The sequence below is a fragment of the Schistosoma mansoni genome, chromosome 4 (assembly GCF_000237925.1).
Source record: "Schistosoma mansoni strain Puerto Rico chromosome 4, complete genome".
NCBI lineage: Eukaryota > Metazoa > Platyhelminthes > Trematoda > Strigeidida > Schistosomatidae > Schistosoma > Schistosoma mansoni.
Genome location: NC_031498.1, coordinates 6,861,215 through 6,878,970, shown reverse-complemented (window position 1 = coordinate 6,878,970; position 17,756 = coordinate 6,861,215). Strand labels below are relative to the sequence as shown.

General features: G+C 31.2%; 1 protein-coding gene across 1 annotated transcript; it reads right to left on the bottom strand.

Moving 5' to 3' along the window:
• Nucleotides 1-1,678: 1,678 nt before the first annotated feature.
• On the bottom strand, nt 1,679-14,532 carry Smp_137150 (putative beta-mannosidase; the record flags this gene model as incomplete). Its single annotated transcript, XM_018796674.1, has 6 exons — nt 1,679-1,713; nt 2,488-2,747; nt 4,305-4,594; nt 7,554-7,878; nt 9,987-10,315; nt 13,480-14,532. The coding sequence occupies 6 exons, from the start codon at nt 14,530-14,532 to the stop codon at nt 1,679-1,681; spliced, it is 2,292 nt and encodes a 763-aa protein (XP_018651793.1).
• Between the last annotated feature and the right edge of the window lie 3,224 nt (nt 14,533-17,756).

The following is a 17,756-nucleotide window of genomic DNA, read 5'->3' as shown; positions in this document are numbered from 1 at the left end:
CCAACTCTCCTCTTGGTTCACAATATTTATATGTTTTACTGGGGTTTTTTTGCGATATATTATTGAAAATCATGGTCATATGGACTGATGAGTTATTAGTTTGACAACCTTAATTGCTAGAACTCATCATCACCTCTTATTGTTGAGTCATTGAGTTAATTATTTGGATTTATGTATATCTATCAACACTGTCTTTGGGCACATAAATGTTGTATTCACTAATTGTTGCATACAAGTTAAACTAGGGCTTCGTCTTCATCAAACTTACGTCCATCTATGTTTCAATTATACACTCCACAATGTGATGTTGTAGACCATTCAAATAAAAAAGTTATTTCTTGTATTACACTCAAAGCGAAAAACCACGTGTAGGAATATGTATTTCATAACTGGAATTGGGCTAATAAAATTACTTCATGGTAGCAACAAAGTCCTCCGATACTTTTCAAGGTATCAGTCCAACTTTATTAAAACTGTATTGTTCCTAAAATCTCCATATTATTATGATAAAATTTAGGATATGTCTCGATATTTCAATAAAAAGCTATTCCGTAGATATTAACCATTTTAGGAAGGTGAACCGCTTCGTAAAGATCACTGCGATTGTTTCTCCATCCTTAAGTAGAACACTTACGTATATATTTCAAACCTATTAACAAAATTAGCGTACTACATAAGTGATTCATTGGGTCGCAACTCAGACTTTGAAAAATAGTGTACTATTCGTGAAACTTGATTCCTCGGTATTTCGGGTACTAAACGGCTTCTTACACTGGTTTCCCTATTTAGCACAGAGCAACCGTTTTGGTATTCTCTAGCTTTCATCAGTCAACTGTCCAATTAAATTACTCCTCTAAAAAACTATCTTGTCGGAGCTTCTAGTGTCGGTACATATTACATTTACTGCTGAGGTATACGTTACGAAAAGTAAACGACTTTCTTGAATTCAGCTGTTTTATTTTAAGATAGAGTTATACCGTAAAATACTGTTTGTTTATGATTAATCAACTGGTTAATGAAATAATCCAATGAAATCTGTATTCTGTACGAATTTGAAGTTACATGAAAGAATTACGAAGTTGCAGTATCGGTTGTTATATTAAGCTCATATACTTTATTCTAGCTTCTGGACAAGCCAATTTACCTATCCATCTTGAGTCATGTTTTCACCTTGTTAATTATTCACTTATTAACCCTGACTATTTTTTATGAGTGTATATGTGTGTACACTTTTCATCTTATTCATCACATGTCTGTAACTTATTCTTGTCTGACTATAAATATTGATTAAAGCGAGTTGGCTTACCCGCCATCTTCAACGCGTGTCATTTTCGCTTCGCTCTCTGACATTTGCTTATGTGCTTATAACTTTTTAGCCTGGATTATTTAACATATAGTTGCCGCTTCTCTTTGCCTTCTGATTTTATGCACCATTAAAATTTGTATTATAAGGGTCATCGAGGTGAACGATTAACGAAGCACGGCACTACAAGCTTTCATTGTCTTCAGGATGGTTGTTACTGAATATCAAAATACCATTGTCTTTTAAAATCTATTATGTCTGTTTGTTTTGTAACAATTTTTGGCAAGATATTTTACTTTTAATCAACAACATACTTGTTAGTAACCACTGTAAATAAATAAATATATATATATATATAAGCGTATGACAGTCTAACTAATCAATAGTTTTACAGCATACATAATCTATTACTGAATTAAAAAAGAATATATTCGAAAGTAGTAAATTTAAAAATAATAAAAAAACAAACAAATTTTTTTATCACAATTCTTTCATATTCAATGTTGCAAGTGATTCAATCCATATATAAGATTTTAATAAATCTATCGATATAGTTTTATTCCCTGATAAATATAAATATATTCTTTTCTCTTTTTTATTCATTAAATGAAAACCATTTATTGAAAACCAATATTCTAGATTAAGTCTAGGATCTATATTTAAATGAATAAATAATTCTGGGGATTTTGATTCAATGATTAATTCATAAATAAAATTTGTTAAAAATGGTGCCATTTTTTGAATTTTTAAAAAAAAATTATTTTTTATTGATTTTAATTGTTTTATTGATTTAATTTTTAAATATTTACCAGAATTTTTTGGCCATTTTTTAATTTCTTTTGGTTTATCTAATAAAAATAAATTTTGATCCGTTTTTATAAATTTAAAATTATTTTTTATTATTATTTGAATAATTCTACCTTTTTTATAATTAAAATGGCATAATTTATTTAAATCTTTCAATGATTTATTGAATATTCTTATTGGACATTGAATAAATTTTGGTATAGGAATTTTTAAAATTTTATGATTAGTTGGTATAAATGACCAAATTGTATAACAAATTAATTGAAATTCATTAGGAAAAAAATTAGTATTATTATTTTGTATATTTGGTATCCAATCAGCTTCAATGATTCCATTATTATTATTATTATTATTATTATTGATTTGTATAGCTATACGTCCCCATTTTGATAGATCATAATATTCTTTTATAGCAGAATAATGTGATAATTTCCATTGACCAACTGAATCTATAGTTGACCAACTAGGTGCTGACCATATATCATTGAATTGCCAATATATTGTACCCATTGTAATAAATTTATTAGTTGATATAACTGTAGAATTTGATAATCTTATACGACATTTATGTCTCATGTATAAGTTGATTTGTGTACGTAAACACATAAGTTGATTTAATTGACTAATATATGCCCATCTAAAAAGTAATAATAATAATATTCATTATAGCAGCTTACGTACATTTGAGTTTATTCACATTTAATTTGGTTAAGCTCTTTTGCTAACTTATTTATTGGACAGAGTCATTCGTACAATAACAACCTATCTATGCCATTGTACCTTTATTATTGTTGCGTTTGTATGAATATGTATGCTTGAGCATCGCTTACCGCCTACGCACATATTCGTTCTGCTAGCTTTAGTGTTAATCGCTTAATTGATCAGATAATTCCTTGATTTCCCTATATATATATATATATATATATATATATATATATATATATATTAATCCTATTCATTCGACTCACTCGCTTGCTTTACTGCACTAGCCTTTCACTCTTCTTTCGAGTACCTGTGGTTTTAGTGACTTGTGTGTGGTGCAATAATAAAAGCGACCAACGCTTCGTATTCGTCTTCTTATTTATACACCGTTGAGGACGTTATCTAGTGACGGTTATCAGGACGAACAGTATACGAAGTTTAAGGATAATATCGAATACCGGCCACAACAATATGCTAATTTTAGTTATTAGCAATATGTTTACTTAAGTGACTATTATCAAAACAACTATACATAATCAAAATACTTAATTATTACTTATGCTCAACAAAGACCACTTTAATATTAACCTGAAAAAACTCTTGTTTAACACTTTGAAAAATTTAATATGAGAAACCTGATTCATAATAACTTAAATTGACTTTTGAATCGTAGATTTGATCTTTAGAAATGATCATAAATGTATCATACTAAGTAGAAGTGTAAAAACGGAATGTAATAAATTCTTAATGAGAAGGGGATTTGTGGAGATTTCAGTATATTTCAAAGTTGAAACCATGAGTCAATGGAAGCTAGACCAACATCGAAAACTTCGTGGATCAGTTGAAGTTAGACATTAACACCGTTGGATGCCAGCTCAGTGGTCTATCGGTTAAGGGCTCTGGCTCGTAACTGGTAGGTCCTTGGGTTCGAATCTCGCGAGTGCGGGATCGTGGGTGCTCACTGCTGAGGAGTCCCATAATAGGACGAAACGGCCGTCCAGTGCTTCCAGGTTTTCGATGTTGGTCTAGCTTTAATTGACTCATGATTTCAACTTCGAAAATATTCTTAATGATAAGTTATAATCAATTAGTATTGACTTAGCTTCACTTAACACTGAAAATTAACCAACCTATGGCATTTTCTTCGTTCAAAGATATTAATGAAGATATATTCAGTTAACCCTTTTAACCAATATATATAAGATACTATAAAATAAGAAAAGTAACTAATCAGAAATAATGTTCTATTTTGATGAAGCATAAAAAATAGCAGATCACCCCATTCGAGCATAAATCAGGTCAACATATTGGATTAACTCAGAAAACAAATAACATACTTAGTTGACTAAAGTTAACTTGTTCACTTTAGAGATTATTTCTCACTAACCTTTATACTAATTGACTTGATAATCCCACTAAACAGAATCCACATAATTACGCATACACTTTTGAACAAACTATGAAACGCAAATTAATTCAATATTCATCTTACCGACTGTAATTACGAATTGGATCTTGTCTATCTGCTGGTTTCGTAATATACTGAAGTGATAGTCTGAGCATTTGATGACCTAATTGATGATGTTGTCTATGGTCCATCAGTGAACCGAATACATCCCATTGTTTTGAATTAGATATATTTGAAATTGATCTGGCCCAAGCTAATGGAGACGGAATGGATTGTATGCCGAACTCTGATATAAAACGTCCTAGTACAAAATTAGATTCTGACCATAAATCACCAGAATACGTGTAATAATGTATATCACCATATAGTGGATTCTGAAGAATGATAAAAATACGCAAATTTATTTGAAGGTATTCACAAATCTTCCACTGAAGATGATTGAAGTTAAACATTAACGCCTATGTGTCCAGCCTCGGTGATCTACAGGTTCAGCGTTTACGCTCAACACTGAAGTTCCTGGTCCTAGATTCGACCGCCGCATATGGGATCGTGGGTCAGCACTGCTAATGAGTCACATCAGGACGAGACGGCTATACAGTGATTCCGGGTTTTTAATGGTAGTCCAATACTGATCGGTCCACAGCTTCAATGAAACTCAACAATCTTCACATGCCTATACTTAAAATGTGTAATACACTGACAAATCAGTCAAGCAACGTGATTCTAAACACTAAAATATTCCAGTTGATGAAATCAAAGACAATCATTGTTTTAAGGTTTGATGAAATTTTGGTACTGTGTTATTTAGTCTAGTTTAAGAGTCTTCAGTAGAGTTAACTGTCAAACTCTTTTGTGTATAACCTTAAAATCATCATATTCCGTCATCAATCCACATTATTGAATTCTAGAAAATTATAGTTTACTTTTTGAAATAAATAAAAGACTTGACTTATGTAAGTGTTAAACTAATCATTTTGTATTGCGTAGTGAATATGTGAGAGAATTAAACATTGATATTCATACAATGACTATCTTTCAGTCTTTCTTACTGAATAAAACAGTAATGATTGTCATAAGTTTCTAGTCATAAATCGATCTCATGTTATCGATTCTTCTTCTCTAGTATCAGTCACTAGATTGTAAATGGTCTGCATAATCCCGTTTTAGTAGTACAGACTGAATATATATTACCCATTAAAAGTTGAGATAGTTGTTTTATTTTTCTTAAGAAATCTCACCAATGGACAAGAGGAAAAATTTTAGATCTCGGTTTATGTTAACAATCTAATCAATAATTATCAGAATAGTAGTGATTAAGAGAGTGTTTATTTAATTATGATGTTCAGTACAAATAAACGAAAGTTAATATTTTTCTGATAAAATCTCCTCTGGTCTTTCTTACGAAGTTAGTCTTATTAAACTCCAATTAATAGACTTTCAAATGAAATTTCACTGTTCTTTCTTACTGTGCTTTAATCAATAAAATTATTATTATTGACCTCAAATTATTGATTGTTTACTAAAAATATTGATTTTAAATCTATACAAACGAGTAAACAACACATTACTTGACTGGTTCGCAACTATTTATGTTAACTAACTAGACAGTGAACAACATCTCAAGTTAAAATAAAGTATTTCACACGCTAATGGTATAATTTGAAAAATGTTCACTAAGTTATAGTCTGATCATACTTTTGTATATGCTACTTGTGTTGACAGACATAAGTAGTATGTAACACCAATCAGAAGTATAATGCGTGGCAGCAGAAGGTTGAGAAGATCGAATTGAAGAGAACAGGAATGTATACAGAGAGTAATTGTAATAACAACAGGAATGGAAGAACGATTAATTTTGTAAGAGACAGTTGATGGAAAATGTGCAAATGAAGTATCTAATGTATGGTTTTTATATTTTATTCAGATATTGGTCTTCCCTGTCTGAGTGTCCGTTCACTGCTATACCATCTATTAGTTAAAATCAATTCATAAAACTTAAGTTGAGTATAAGGAGTTATGCAACAACTGAATGATCAGCAACTAATCAAACTACTTTAAATTTACCTTTGTAATCCGAGTCGGAGAAGATACTAAGGACGAAGATTTATGACTCATAAATCGATCTAGTACTACTGTCAATTCAAGTCAGTACTCCAGTATAAACATAGAAACTCGATTAATTAACGTCTGAAGTTGTTGGAATGTATATTTGTTTTCAATCCCAGTTTAACTGATCTCACAGATTACGGCTTGTCATTACAACTATATTGGAGAATTTACTATAATGCACCAGATTATAATTCAACGAAGGAATTTGAGGAGCTTGATTTAGTATGAATTTCTGCTTCGTCATTGTTATAAACTGGAGAACGAGTGAAAATGACATGATCTTCTGTAATCCCAACATCAACCAACCAAATAACTTATACCTGATTACAGATAGAAAGTTAAAACAGTTTTTTCTGACATTCCGACCCGACTAGTTTACATTTTCTTAACAGCATCGCCATTCCGAACGAGAATTGACTTATTTCCCGATGAAGTCACTACAGCATGTATTATCAAGATTTTATTCATCATATACAAACATCAGAAATAAATAAAAACTTTGGGGAAATCTTTGTCGAAATTACCTACAGAGTATCCTTTCCTTCTTTTACAATTTCTGTATAGTTCCAGGATACAATATACTTGGTTTTAAATCCACTTTCATTCAATTCAGACTATCAAATTTAACTAACTTTATTACTATAAAGGTACGTTACACTTCAATGAAATAAAAAAACACTAGAATAAGTAAGTTAATATCTTGTATGTGAATGTAAGTTAGCACTGTAACTAATTCACATATTTGTTTCGAATCCAGTTATGGACGAAAAGTTTGGTGTTACATTAATTACCACTACTAATAATATAATATTTAGAATTAAAGATTCCATAAATCTTTATCATGAATAATTGGGGTATATGATTCTGGTAGTACTATTGCCTAGTAATGCTTTCCAACCTCAACCGAATGACTTATGGGAAAATTTGAAACTGTTCATTTCCATCAAATCTAATTATACTTGCCTCTCTAAATAATTTTGAAAATGTTCCAAACCCTTTTTTCTTAAAGCTGTGCCGTCTATGATACCCAGAGTGGAATGAGCTAAAATATCATTTATACTGTTAATACATTTGCCTGTTTTATTATAAACAATTATGTGTGTAAACCTGATTTTGTTTTCACTGTTATGATTCCTTCAAAACAAATTGATACCATCAAGTCAAATATAGTAAATTTTATTGTACTAAATACTATTTGTTAACTAAATTCATGGTACTACCTACTTCTGGGTCCGGATCCAATCCTCTGAATTTCTCTGTTAGATATCCATTACCAGGTGAAGAGATAAGACATCTTCTAGGTTTATATTTTGAAACTTCCCAACGTCTGGCTGAACTTTGACCATTCTCTTCGTCATTGATTACATTGAATATTGATTCGACAAATCTAGATTTAAATATACTTAATAATGTGAAATCCATCGGTTGACTATACCAACCATTTGCAATAGCTTGTTTCACTTCATTATCTGTCGACCAGACTATAATAGATGGATGATAGTGTAATCGTGATATCTGTCTTCTGATTTCTTCTTCAACAGTATCATTTCTAATGGAAAAAAGTCATATAGAAAAGAAATGTACATTTTTATTCAACCAAGTAATTACTATTTTTGAAACTACATATAAACAAAGGTGGATGGTGACTAGCAGTGGAATGGAGGATGCGCGTTTCGTCCTTTTCGGGACTCGTCAACTGGATGTGCATGCATCTCAGAGTTGATGTTCACTCCCCCATCACTACTTATAATGTTTGGAACTTCAGCAAATATCGAGGAAATCCGCAAAGGATGCTTACATGCCAATATGAAACTAATCAATTTCAGTCATAAACATCAATAGGAAGACTCAAACAACCAATACAAAAATGAATCCATACATATAAACAGTTTACAACTCCATAGTTATAAGAGTAGGTTAAATTCAAATCGATATTTTTTTGTTGACTGATAATTTAAATGTAGAATGATTGTTTTATTCATTACCACTTGGGATTATTTACCATTTATGTTTACAGATTTAACTGTACAATATTTATTGAGTTCCATCATAAACCATGGACAATTACTGCTATTTAATGCTAACAATATTCGTTTTTAATAGAATCATCCATACAAATCTACACTATAAAATGTACTTCATAAACAATAATAAGAAAAACGAGAGTTGAGAGTGATAAATTTGTTCGAATTCAAGTTTTATACCCTGAACGTTTGATAATAATCAAACACATATATTTTATAGTTGAAATTATGAGTAGATTGAAGCTAGACCACCATAGAACACCAGGAAGCACTGGACGGTTGTTTCCTTCTATTGTGGAACTCCTCAGTGGTGCACATCTACGATTCCGCCTCGCGAGATTCAAACCCAGGACCTCTCAGTCTCGCGCGCGATCGCTTAACCTCTAGATTTTTGAGTCGGCATCCAACAGTTTTAATGTCTAACTTCAACCAATCCACGAAATTGAGCGACCGTCCACCATTGTCTTCAGTGAGTTACTATCTCACAACAGACATGTCTTCTATACCATTGAATTTACCATTATGTATCAGTTTAAAAACTATCATCATATTAATGTTTCTTAAAGGACTTAAACAAACTTATAGAATTTATTAAATTCCTTCCTGTTCATCTCAGCTACTATTCAACCTTCAAAAATATTGGCTTCAAAAAGAAAATATAAGGAAATGACATTGAGTATCATTTAATCTTATCAGTGTTAGCAAATTATCTTCATCATACATTGATTTGTATTCATTAGCAACCCAATTTAGTGGTATTCATCTACCTATTTCACTAAATGATACTAATATCCAATAAGCTACTATTCAATAATACTTAGCAATAACTCATCACTCGACCACTTCTAATTCAATTTTCATCAGACAGTATAAAATCAGATGGTAATGAGTAAAAATTTACGAGACCATCAAAAAACTTCATTCACACAGAGGACGTTATTCAGTGGCATTTTTTTTTAACTGTATCAATAATGATATGAAATATCCTCCTGATTACTTTCTGACTCCCGTAATTCACTTCGAACTATTCCAAAAAGATTGAAAGTTTTAATAATGAAAATAATTAGAAGAAAGAAGCTTTTTTATCGGAACGATAAATGAATATTAACAATAGAAATATAATGTCAGCTAAATTGATGTTGTTCAAAATTTAGCAGATATAGAACTGATCTTGTTCAGAGAACTACTGAAAACCAGAGGGCATTAGATAGTTGTTTTGTATTAGTATGGAATCCGTCTTCAGTGAACAACTACGTAGAACCTGGAACCTTTGAATCCCATGGTGAGAGCTTAACCTCTAGACTACTGAGTTGGCATATTATGGTGTATATATCAAACTTCAATGAATTAGCAATATTACTCAACGCTATTCCATTACCTTTACGGAATAACTATCTCACACACACTATGGTTGAACTTTGTTAATCACAGTTTCTAACCGGAACTTAGGGAATCAGTTCTCTAAATTAGTCAATAGTGGCCACATTATTACTAATAAGATAGAGTTTTAGGAAGATTTGTGAATTTTTTTAGATTGCATCATATATGGATCTCGATTGGACAACTACTGAAAATCAGGAAACTAATTATTTAAGAGTCGATTCCATCTTTCAATGATTTCTAAAAAAATCACCTTTCTTTATCTGGATAAGTAGCTACTGCAAACATCATATCATGCCATATCATCAAACCAAGCTTATCTGCTTCTTTGTAAAATTCATCATCTTCATAACGTCCACCACCCCATATTCTTATTAAATTAATTCCTGATAGACTTGCTGAACGAAGAAGTCGTTTCTCTAACCAAATACGATCATTCGTTACATTGTGCATTAAATTATACTGTCTACCTGGCATATATCTTGCAGGTATCCAATTAGCACCTTTTATGAATATTGGTAAACCATTAGTTTTAAAATAAAATGTTCGACCCAATCCAATTTGTGATGAATCCACATAATCCTAAAATTATACAATCTAAAATGTAAACTCAGTATATTTTATTTTCTGTAATTATAAACGAACTAGTTCTAAGCAATATCAAATGCAAAATAACTTTATATCGGCCTTTGTAAAATTCACAAATAATAGTGCTAAATTATTATATTGAAGTAGCACAGGAAAGTAGAAAGTGAATGCGAACATCAGCTAGTTACTATGGAGACAGGAAGTGGATAAATTAGATAAACATACTTAACAGAAAAGAAACTCTACAACTGATTTCGTAGAAATTGATGGATCACATTAATCTAAAGGCACTAAGTAGTGAGGTTTTAGCACAAATTTAGAGTTGACAACTTCATTTTAGACGTAATAAAGAAAGGTATTTTGTCTCCGGTAGGCTGTTTAATGCATGTTAACCAGGAGTTCACAGTTATTCTAAAACCTTTTATTTTAATTTTAACTTTCCATGAGCACTAACATCCAATTGTTTTCAGACATTTTAATCTAACCCTACAGAGTAGTATACAGATTTCCTATTACACTAAATGAGTGAATATTTATTTAATCAACAGAGTAATATATGTCAATATTTTTATATTATGTAGTCATTGCCTGCATGAATAGTGAACTTCTTAATTTAACACGAGTTAAGTAAATATCACACCTACAACAAGGTAAATATTACATTAACCCTAATTGTTTTCATAAAGATCGCATTTATATGCAGAAACGATCGAATACAGTCAGCATAATTGTTCACTGTGAAAAATCTTTCTATTCCAAAGATAAGTTTGTATAAAATTACTAATCTACTGCTACCGACCTATTTAAGCATTGTTTTGGTAATTCTTCCACACTCCTTTTATCTATATTTGGTCTTTAACTACTCATAAGTAGCCAAGGTATATTTATCCAAATACTCACTTTCATACAGTTTTAAAACTAAGCTATTTGAAAAATATGGCTAGCTGTTTTTTGACTGTTCAATAATATATGAGGAAATCAGTTCACTTATTATCTCATAGATATGATAATAATGATTGCAATGTATGATAGATAGATCAACACTGATACACGAACTAAGACTATGTGTATCAACGTGAATGTGTAAATTATACTTTTCTAAAATCAAATAAATGCAAATTGATGACTTTTAACCATTATGGTATCAAAAAGTTCCGATTTAAAATCCAGTAATGATCGCTTTTTAATTTTCATTTATGTATGAAATAGTGCCTTGTAGTTTCCCAATTCTACCAATATTTACATATTTAAATAATTAGATAAAGTTGGGCGAATTAAACATATAGTTTACGTAGTCGAACGTTATTCGAAAGTATGCATGAGAAGTAGGATAGTATCTAAATCCGGAAGTTATACGTGAGTTGATAAAACAATGGGATATCAAATACTGATCGTAGGTAATAACACTGATTACATTATATTGTACAGTTGTACCACTGTTTTAGACGATTCACGTGTGAATGATGATTACTTTATTCATTTCATAATTTACCCTTTCCATTTCTAGCCGCTTTTAATTGTAAAAGCTGTACTTCTTATGTACTATACTTCTGATTTCAAAGTTCATAATTTTTCGCTTTATTATTCTATTATTTTGAACTCCTGTTACGATATATATATTGTAATTTTTATAGAGAATAATATAAATACTAAGTTCTTCACCAACTCTACATTTGCTGAATCCTTCTTTAAGGTTGTAAACAACTGGAAGATACTCAGCGTAATTACAACATTCAAATATAAATTAATTTATGTGTACTTCAGAAGCAAACACACTGAATGTTACACTGAAGAAGTAGAATACAATTATAAGATTTCATTGAGATTAATATGTCATAGACATATGTTCCGTACTAATAATCTGTTCGGTTAGTAATTGAGTTCTTGAAAAGTCGAACTGCAGTAGCATCTATGAATTGGAACTGCTGCAAATCTCTTTCTCGTTACTGAAAAACTATCAACTTCTCCAAGATTGTAAAAACACTTTTCTAATGAATATCAACTAGCATGAAAACTGAGCTTGAGATTTCTCGCTGATTGCCCTGAACTGTTAAACAACAAATAAATTTCATCACTGTCTCAAGCCAATCAGTTTATCCACTACATTGTAAACTTCATCGGTAGAGTTCTACTACTATTAAAGCCTATGCAAAATGAAATTGCTTACAAACCGATGATCGGTTAGTGAAATTAAAAATCAAAAGATACATTTAATTCGCAGGTATTCATTCGCAAACCTTTTCATTGCCCTGATGAATTATTCGCAGGATATAAATCACTTATTTTGTTCCATGAATTAGTATTACCTCCGCATAATTCGTTTTACTACTTTCCTTAATTTAAACAGTAATATTATGATTTTAGATCATGATGCTTCGTTATTATACTTCTTTAATTCTCCTCATCCTTCTGATTATTTTCTCTCGTATGAAGGATTCGTGGAGATAATTCAATCTTATAGGTCACATCACAAACTGGCCTTAGTTAGGCAACCATTATGAATAATAATATGCCACATTTTGTTCACTTCTTTATCTACTAAGCTATCGGTATATGTAAATCTGGCTCTCGATGTTAGACTGTGAATTGATTCACTCTGTTGACTCGATCAATTTGACTTAAGAATTATTCCGCGAAGTAGTATGATAAAAAGGCAGATCATTCACAGTAGATATGAAAGAATTATCTACAGCTTAGTAGTACAGGGGTTAGAGACTAAAAATAGTTATTATACTATTGACTTACTATTATCTAGACTGCAGAAAGTGTTTAATTCTTGGTGATTTTTTTGGCTAGTTAATGACGCGTAACAACCAGTTAATTTTTTTCTTTTCGGATCCCATCAGTTGGAGCCGTCTACTGCAACAGCTATCTTTGCTTCTTCAAACAGACTCACAAAATAAGAAGTTGGACATTTGCGCGCAAAACAAAAGGTACTGGGTTCGAGTCCCATGAGAAGGATCGTGGATGCGCAGTGTTGAAAATTCTCGTACTAGAACGAAGCGGCCGTCAAGTACTTTTAGGTTTTTAGTGGTGGTCTAACATGGATCTGTTCAAGATCTCAATTAAAACTCGACAATCTTCACAACCCTATACTGATAAATCAACTTTGATTGAAGAATTCAGTCATCATACACAAATCGTAAATAAAAACATACCTCAATTAATTCCACTTCACGAAAACCTATAGAATATTCCTTTTTATCAACAAGTTTGTTGAAACCAACTGTTAAATAGAGTACTAATGTATAAAGGTATGGTCCAGTCTCCGTACCAATAGGCCACCATAATTTAACTTTTGACTGATTACGTAATACCTCCATAGTGATCACTTTATTTTCCATCCCAAAACATTTTCTCCCAAATACATTTAATTCTTCGATATATGAATAAATACATGCTTTTGATAGACGATCGTACGACAACATATTGCTTACAAGTTCTACATCAATTTCAGCACTCCATAACTTAAATTGATTTTGTTGTGAATAAGCATAGAATTTAAATCCTTCACCGAATCTAAAACCTAAAGGTGAAATCACCAATTGAGGTAATGTCCATAATCCTTGAATCGGTAAAGTTAACCCCCAATCCCAACCAAATATTGATTGTGTTGTTCTAATAAGATTTATATGACATTCACCATGAAATCTAGATGGCCAACAAAATGGTGGTGGAATAAGTTTTTTTCTAACTTTCATTAGTTCCGCTTTTTTCTTTGCTATCAATACAGTTGATGTACATTTAAATTCTAATTTGTTTGCTTGCTTCAAACTTAATAAATGACTAATTTTCCATGTATAAGATAAAAAACTATTCTCTGTAACTCCTAATGAATGATTATTTATAATGATCTCACAAAATGTATCTATACCATCTATATATAATTCGATAGTATGATTTAAATACGATTGTTCAATTGTGAAAAATTTAATAAATGTCCAATTAGTATATGCTATCCATCTTAATTTTACATCATTATCATCAATTAATGGATTATTATTATTATTGCCAATTATCGATTGTCCACTATAACTATCTAAACCATAACTTGAATAAATTTGTCTTGAAAATGTTTGATTTGAAATGATCCAATTTCCATTTAATGGTATCCATGTTGTTTTTATATTATAAATGGATAAAATTGTTGTCATATAAAATAAATTATAAATTATTGAAAATAAATAATAAGGAATTGAATGAAACATCATTTGTTACTAGGGAATAATAAATGAATGAATGAATATAGATAATTGTATAATTTGTAATTGTTTAAATGAAATACATTTCAAGGATTAGAATTAAAGTAATAATTTTAAATCGAATGTTTTAATTGATTAGTTTCATTGTTTTACTTTGTTTTACTTCGGGTTTTTTTTTCAAATTTAATAATTTACTAGTTTAAATGAATTTGGTTGGTTAAAACATGGTCATCTGATTTAGTTTATAGACATTTGTTCTAGAATAGGTTAATTATTTATTGATTTATATTTAATGAAATATAGAACTTAATGACATAGATTATGTTGTAATATATGATGTATAAAGAATAAAAGATGATCAGAACTCTGTAGATAAGTGGATAACGTGATGGTGTTTGAAGCGAACGGTACTGGGTTCGAGTTCCGACTTTGAGATGCAGGTACATCCAGCTAACGAGTCACAAATAGGACAAAACGCGCGTCCTGGATTTCACTGCTAGCTACTGTCCATCTTTGCTTATAATGCTTGTGAATTAAGGCTATATCGAGGCAGTCCATATAGGATGCACATATTTCAACAAGAGACTGATCAATTGCAATCCAAAATGACAATAGGAAGATACAAGTAAACAACAACAAGTGAATATAAAAGATGATAGTTTAATTAAAGCTTTTAAGTAATTTAATAGTTGAATTCATCAGTCAATTAAACCTAGATCACTATATAAAACTTGGATGTACCAGATGGTTCTCCATCGTGGTCTAGCTTTAATCGACTAATTAATTCAACTATTAAATTATTACAATTTCCACAAAACCCCCTTTCTAATTTTATATTGAGTCTACTGAAAATCATTATGAACTCTGGAAAATTCAATAAGGAACAAAATTTTCAAGATTTATGAACTATATGAGGACTCAATATCAGTGTAAATCCATGACCTTTATATTACCGGTTTAGGATCACTCCTTGTTACAAATTAAATGATGCTTAGAATGTAAGTCATTTAATTTCATCCAAGTAGAATAAAGAAAATCATACTTGGAACAAAACTTGATTTATGTATGGGATTTATTAATACATGACTATTAAGGAGAGGTAAAGTAGAATGAGACAACCAACTGACTAACACTCTTTAGTTCAGAACTACCCTCCAACAGATATTACTTCATAACTAAAAATACGTTCAAATGATAAGAAACCACTTTGCATATTTATGATAACAATTTTAGTTAATGATTACATTTTTGCCATCGCAGTCAATCATTAATTCCAAAAGCCGGGTCTCTTGTAAGACAGTAACTCACTGAAGACAGTGATGGACAGTGGCGCAATTTCGTGGATTGGTTGAAGTTAGACATTAACACTGTTGGATGCCGACTCGGTGGCCTAGATGTTAGGCCCTCACGTGCGAGACCAAAGGTTCCAAGTTCGAATCCCGCAAGCGAGCTTGTGGATGCGCACTACTGAGGAGTGCCACAATAGGACGAAACAACCGTCCAGTGCTTCCAAGTTTTCCATAGTGGTCTAGCTTTAACTGACTCATGAACTCAACTATTAAATATGGAATTGTATGACAGTTTATACATATTTTTTAAAGAAACGGAAAATATGGATTATCTATTGATCGATTAAAATTTTGATTTGACAACTAATATAAAATGTCATAATACAAGTACTTAAATGAGGGTTACCCATACAATTGAACTTACAAAACTGACTATCAAAACAGATTTAATATTTAAAATATTATGCTAACATCAAAGGCAAGACAGTTGGTGACTGAAATAAAACAAATATTTGATCATATAGCATAGTGACTTGAAACAAGACTAACTGGTCAGTAGAGCAAAAACAAAGAATTCAGCAGAATAACATGAACTAATTTCATTTCATAAGTTTCTCATCAGCTGCTTACAACCTATAATATTTAAAGTCAAAATTATTATGAAATTCACATACTTATAATAGTAAAATGAATATCTATCATCACAGTGAAGTAGTAAGAGTGAAGAAATATAATGAGTGTTGTAATTAGATATAATTTATACGAAAAGATTTTGAATCATCAGACATAGTAATAAGAGATCATAGAGATAAAATAATTAACGGATAATATAATGAAGTAGTTGAATATAAATTAATAACAATTAAGAATAACATAGGTTGAGGTCAGTCAGTCAACAGATAAATCATAAAGTTGTGACTTCGAAATAAGTGATGCAATCAAAATAGGGGAGAGAGAAGAAAATTGCAAAAATAATGTCATAAACTAACGTTCAGGTCACCGTAGTAAGGAAAGATTCTGCTCAATTCTTGGTTCTTGCTCAAGTCAAAGTAACTAAATGTATAAAGTAGCCAGTTAGTGTTATGACTTATAGTAAATGCTGATTGCTGCTGCTGGTACGACTTTTTATTATAACTGGTTAATAACTTCAACCTCTGCTATTTATTACAGTGGGATGAAACTCCTATGCATACACAAGGAAGAAAATAAGCGGACAGATTTACTCACTAACCATTAATAAAAATTCGCTCACAATAATAATGACTCAAATGCCGGATCAATATATATGCTTCAATAAATTGAGCTAGCTTATTTACTTAAATACGCCTGTTATCCTTCATCGACGAGCATAGACCAACCACTAGGATTCTCCATCCAACTCTGTTCTAGGCAGTCCTTTCCAGTTTTTTCAGTTATTATTTATTCTTCTGATGTCTTCTTCCGATTCCCGACGCAATGTTTTCCTTGTTCTTTCTCTTTTCCGTTTCCCTTCAAGATTTCAAGTTAGATCTTGCCTCGTAATGCAGTCTGATGATCTCAACGATGTATTTCCTATACACTCCTAATGTCTTTTCCTAAATTTCTCTTTAAGTGGAGGCTGGTTTTTTCTCTACCACAATAAGCTGTTGCTGATAGTATTCGGCTGACGGACATTTAGTATCTTACGTAGACAATTGTTTATAAATACTTGTACTTATTGATAATGGTTGTGGTAGTTTTGAGCTCCGTACAAAAGGACCGTCCTGACGTTTGTATTGAAGATTCTCACTTTGATCTTGGTTGACGGTTGTTCTGGGCTCCATATGTTTTTCGTCTGTTGCGATGCAGCCCTCGCTTTGCCAATCCTTGCACTTATGTCTGCATCAAATCCCCCTCGTTTGTCGATGATGCTATTCAGGTGCGTGAAACATTCCACCTCTTCCGAGTTTCTCCATCATGTGTGAT